This window comes from Etheostoma cragini, chromosome 15, assembly GCF_013103735.1.
Source record: "Etheostoma cragini isolate CJK2018 chromosome 15, CSU_Ecrag_1.0, whole genome shotgun sequence".
Lineage (NCBI taxonomy): Eukaryota > Metazoa > Chordata > Actinopteri > Perciformes > Percidae > Etheostoma > Etheostoma cragini.
The window spans coordinates 11,021,382-11,026,954 of record NC_048421.1 but is presented as its reverse complement, the minus strand read 5'-3'; the positions used below and the strand labels follow the sequence as shown (position 1 = coordinate 11,026,954).

The 5,573-nt window shown below is 37.9% G+C and overlaps 1 protein-coding gene across 1 annotated transcript; it reads right to left on the bottom strand.

The window, feature by feature from the left end:
* Window positions 1-381: 381 nt before the first annotated feature.
* Window positions 382-4,136, bottom strand: atp5pd (ATP synthase peripheral stalk subunit d). Its single transcript, XM_034895110.1, has 6 exons — window positions 3,925-4,136; window positions 3,341-3,479; window positions 2,597-2,693; window positions 2,346-2,417; window positions 1,012-1,074; window positions 382-615 (listed from the first exon to the last, which is right to left on the bottom strand). Exons 2-6 carry the CDS (start codon window positions 3,460-3,462, stop codon window positions 484-486), a joined length of 486 nt encoding a protein of 161 aa, XP_034751001.1. The 5' UTR covers window positions 3,463-3,479; window positions 3,925-4,136; the 3' UTR covers window positions 382-483.
* Window positions 4,137-5,573: the final 1,437 nt, after the last annotated feature.

Below are 5,573 nucleotides of genomic sequence, written 5' to 3'. Positions count from 1 at the left end.
GACAACAGTGACCCCACAAGGGAAAGAAACCCTACTCTGCCTTCTGCTGAGAGTGATTGTGGAGTGTGTACTTTAAAACTCATCAGTGTATCCACAAGGGTTAGATTTCAAGTGGGAGTTGGAGGACATTTCATACCAAATTTAGAAAGAAAACACAGTCCAACAGATCATATTGAGTTCATAACGCCTGGGAAGAAATTTAGTAATAAAACAACAATTTTATGCTCTATGATGTTGTTTTTAACTCATTTCACTGATCTCATAAAGCAAGAAAGTTGAACTATATTTTCAGGAATCACTTATGTCTAATATGCTTCATTTTAAATTTTGCCTCCAGTAATACAGTTCTTGCAGTGGAAAAACAACATTTCAATTATTGAGTAGACTCCTGAATGGATGAAACAAGAATTTAATACACATACTGTACAGGTCTTCCTCAGCAGAAGATACATTATATATAGAATATTGTCAGAGCAGATATGTTTACAGTTCAGCAATGGGTTTGTGTGGCCAGTAAGGATGTTTCTCTTTGTCCAGCTTCGTTTCTGGGAAAGTGTCGTTCAGGTCTTCGATGGTCATCTGGTCGAAGGGAATCATGTTCCGGAATTTGTCCAGCTGGGAAAGGAAGAGCACAGGATGAGGACTGAAGTGAAGAGGAAGAGTTTGAGCTAGAATCAGGTTTACAGGTGTGGACACATTGCACTTCTGTTTAACTAAATTGCCCTGCACGCTTCAAAAAGGATGTGATATCTTAAGCGGGTAGTAAATGAATATTGGGCAATCGCAACAACTAGAGATGTCTTTGTCTTACATACTTCAATAGAAGTGAAAGTGAGACGGATTGGATATTTGTAGGACGGCGGTGTAATGTGACCAAACCTTTAGTCTGTATATCTGTGTGATCTGGACAGTAGATTTGTGTTTAAGACAATTTCCAGCTTTTGTATTTTAAGCCAGTATTAATACACACAGGGGTTATGATATAAGTTTTTTACATTTATAATTCCTCACCTCTTTCTCATACTGGGCAATACGACCTTTGGATGCTTCAATGTAGGCAGCAGCTGTTGTGTTCTGGAAGACAAAAAGAGTTTGTGTACACTACAAAATCAACTGCCACTATGTTGGGTAAGCACATTAGAAAAATATTTAAATCATTTTAAGACCATCTAAAACAACTGATATCGTTTCTATCAAGGCACAGCTCAAATTTTACTTCAATAAAAATGAATTAAGTCAAATCTATCAAAAGTTTGCATGTAAACAAAAATAAGGTATACCGTATTTTAAGGATTATAAAGACACATTTTTTCATAGTTTGGCTGGTCCTGCAACTTATAGTTAGGTGGGACTTATATATCAAAATATACCTAATTTAACATGTTTTTAGATGTTAATTCATACTGACTGACATGAACCAAGGAGTAAACATTACCATTTACAGCTGCGAGAGGGCGCTCTAGGCTTGTGACAGCTATATGCTGCAGAAGTCAATGGATTCAGTGATGTGAAATGAGATCTGGAGCTTGGTGAATTTGCTTACCGGTAACTTGCTTGTTGGACTCGCTGGCTTATGTTAATTTAGCATATTCAGCCTCCCAGGTATGTTCTTCACGATATTGTGTAGCTGAATAACTGTTAGTGTGTTACGTTAACGTACCGGACACCTATTTAGCCTGTTGTCCTGTGTGCTATTGTAAATGTAAATGTAAATGCGCTGTATTTATATAGCGCTTTTCCAGTCTTAACGACTGCTCAAAGCGCTTTTACATCTACAGGAAACATTCACCATTCACACACATTCATACACTGTGGCCGGGGCTGCCGTACAAGGTGCCACCTGCTCATCAGATAAACATTCACACACATTCACACTCCGATGCGCAGCACCGGGGGCAACTCGGGGTTCAGCATCTTGCCCAAGGACACTTCGACAATGACTGCAGGGGCGGGGATCAAACCGCCAACCTTCCGATTGGCAGGCAACCGCTCTACCACTGAGCCACAGCCGCCCCTAGTGGAATAGCTTGCCTTTCAAGATTAAATGTCTATTCTTGGTCTTGGATTTTAACTTTTCAACTTAACTTTTTCAACTTTTTTCTCTCTTAATGATGCATTTTTTGACTGATGCAACTCCGGAGCAACTTATATTCTGGAAAATATGGTAGGTATCTGGTTTCTTCTCTATGATTACTGGTGTTTATACACAAACACAAGTATGTTACAGAACATTTTAAAATTAGTCTTTACTTAATTTCTTTTCTATAGATTGTGGAAAACCAGAATAAAATTAGAATACACAACCAAATGCATATGCCATCTACTGCCATCACATGGGCACTCACCGCTTCTGCCTCCTGTGCATTGATAAGAGCTGTCTGAGTGTCTACAGGCTCAGGAACCTTCAGGCCGCTGAACTGAGAGGAAACAGAAGTTAATACAACATCTGATAATAAATACTCAACATGCTGTTATTATGGTCTTACCACCATCACTTTGCCTAATAATAATATAAGGATTTTAGTTTCACTTCTTTTTAAAGACTTGAAACAGTTTTCAGGATTACATAGTCAGATTTGCTGGTAACTTCTCTTACCTTCTTCTCAAATTCATCCACCATGCCTGCTTTATTCACAGCAGATCTGTAGTGGCTCCAGTTGATTGCAGCGGGTTTCTCTGGCAGAGAGGTGAGCCTGTGAACACAGTAATCTCTTTATAAACACCATAGTTTACCTTTAGCGATGGCGTGCCAAGATAATAGCATATTACCAACATAGTGTGTATGTAATGCCTGCTATTGTGCAGAAGAATATGCACTTAATACTATATATATATATATATATATATATAAGTGCAACGGTGCTGCAGCATCACCGTTCTCCTTCTAAAATGTTAAGCATTTTCAAAGTTCACTACAGTGATAAAAGCTAGAGTTTGACTGATTAAGTGTTATAAATTTTCTTCAGACCTAAAACAAAGAAATGCTGCTGGTTGCTACTGTGTGCAGCACTACTATTATTAAAATTGCCAATTTATTTTTCTTTATGAAAGTTTGCAGATTTGTGTTCTCGAAAGATTGATTATTGCCGCTAAGTGCACTAAAATTTATTTTTTTATAGAAAAATGTATTTAACGAAGTTAATTTTCTTCTAACCTGTTTCTTAAATTTAATATTTTGTATACATTAATTATTCAATATATGTTTTTACATTATACATTTTTAATTTAAGTATACAAGTGCAGATTGGTGAAGTGTTCAATAAATGCTTTTGTTAAGAAATGAGCAGAACATATGTTGGAAATTGGGTTATGTATTGGTATATAGCTAGAAAATACCTACTTTGCAGCAACAGCATCACTTCGTGTCTTCAGGTTATTAAACATGGTCCTCTGGTTGGGGGGCACCCTCTCTGCAAAAGCCACCCAGTCTATGGTCTTCAGTGCAACTCGTCTCCCAGCCATGTTTCGGTGCGTGTTAACTAGAGGGGCAAGGAAACTCAAGATGAATCCTTACTCATACGGAACAATGTTAATGGCGTAGTTAGGTAAAATAGCTTTTCTTTATTGGCATTGTTCTAAATAAGCACATGTGTCCCCGATTTCTTTTAACAGATATTAAGATATGGCCTTGAGTCTCTTTGGAAAGAAACAAACTAATTGATAATTCGCCAGCTAAGGAGCAGTATTAGTTTGTACTGTGTCCTACAACACAACTACAAACCCAGTTAGCAAACATAGCTAACGTTAGCGAGGTCAGAACAACAATACCGCCGACAGACGGACTAACAGAATTACGTTAGTGTCCTGTTGCAACATTTTGTAAAAGAATTTGCTACATTCCTCCTGGGTTATATTGCGACAATTTGTTTAAAGCATCTTTATGAGGAAGTTCAGCATTTAAAAATAGCTAGCAACATGTCATACCGTCGATAGCACGAACTCCTCGAAACTGACTGCCGACAGGAAGCGGAAATGTAGGCTACGTTAAGCTAATGTTAATTTAACAGTTAATGTCATATACAATAAACTGTTAGTGGTGGTCTCAACTTCGTATAGCTAATTACACTCAAATACTTTTTCATTGAAAAGGAAACCTAAACCATGGGGTTTTCAACTGAAAACAACTATAGTCAACAATTGCACTCACCTTCATTGTTTTAGTTCGAAAGTTTTAAAAATGGAAATGTAGTGTTTTATGAGCGTGGGCTCTTCCCAATGAAATTCAAAAAGTATAGTATTAATGCCGATACTACTCATGTTAGAAAATAAATTGTAAGACGTCTTAGCAAAAGTTTCAGACTATTATAGTTTTATTATTAAGGTGATACTTTGGCCAGAAACCATTGATTTTGTGCAAGAGTTTGTCTTTTGTCAGCCCGTCTCCCTCACTACTGACAGGACATCACCTAACAGCAACCCTTGTTTAAAATATGACTTGTTTACAAATCAATGTTATGTAACAATATTCCTAATTTTATTTCACCCTGAATTTTGTCTGTTGGCATGTAGTTTATATAATAAAATCAATTCTTATCCAAACATATGGGTATACTGCAAAACTTCATGTTGTTACCACCTCACTCTCACACACTCTCAATGTGTATGCACATTATGTTTTCTTTTATAATTTTACATGGATTTGGTTATTACTGCGTACATGGGTGAAGACATGCTTCGCACCAGGTAAATGTGCTGCAGACAACCCCGCCCCTGCTGTTGCACAGAAGCTCTTTGCCGTGGCTATTGTGTGACATGTTGTTATTTTGTGCTTGCAGATCAAATCAGACAGACTGATTAACTGATAGACACCGGAGGGACCATAACTTTAGGAAGGGACGGACTCTCTTTCCTTTAATAGAGAGACAACACTTAGATCCAGTTGTACCCAGATTGTGCCATACTTAAGAGTAATGTCAACACTGCTAAGATCGTGGGGTCAAAGTCTTAGATCTGTGGATAGCCTTAAACACAGCAAAGTTTGGAAACTATGCAGCACAGGTTTGCTCCAGTGGGGTCGGTAAGTTTATGATCTTCATGTTCAGTGGTCAAAGAGCAACCTTGAAAAGAAAGATGGTTTTCCATAGAGGCAGTGGATGCATATAAGGAATAACCACAACTAACCTATTGCTATTATCTTTCTTGGCCGTGAGGACAGAGATGAGTCTTTGGGTTTTCTTGGTATGGTTTATGTTTATTTTTGATTTATTGTATATTACAGCTAGACAGGTACAGTAAGTGAAGAGCGCGAAAGGGGATGACTAGCAGCAAACATGCAGGTCAATTTAATGTTTTAATCTTTTATTAATTCGGCTTATCCGAGGTTCACTGTTTAACAGCCTCAAACTGTAGAGGAATAGTACATTATCATTTTTTTTTTTTTAATCTGCAGTGAATGATGATCCTCAAATCATAATCTATATATACTACATTTGACTCCTGTCTTTTTCCTAAATCTTTGAACGGCAGGTCCCTCCACGTGGACAGTCCTCCTCGCCAACCCTCACTGACCAGCAGCTATGTCCATGGCACCTCCTCCATGTCGCTGCTCCCCCTGACTGTAGGTCAGTGTCTGG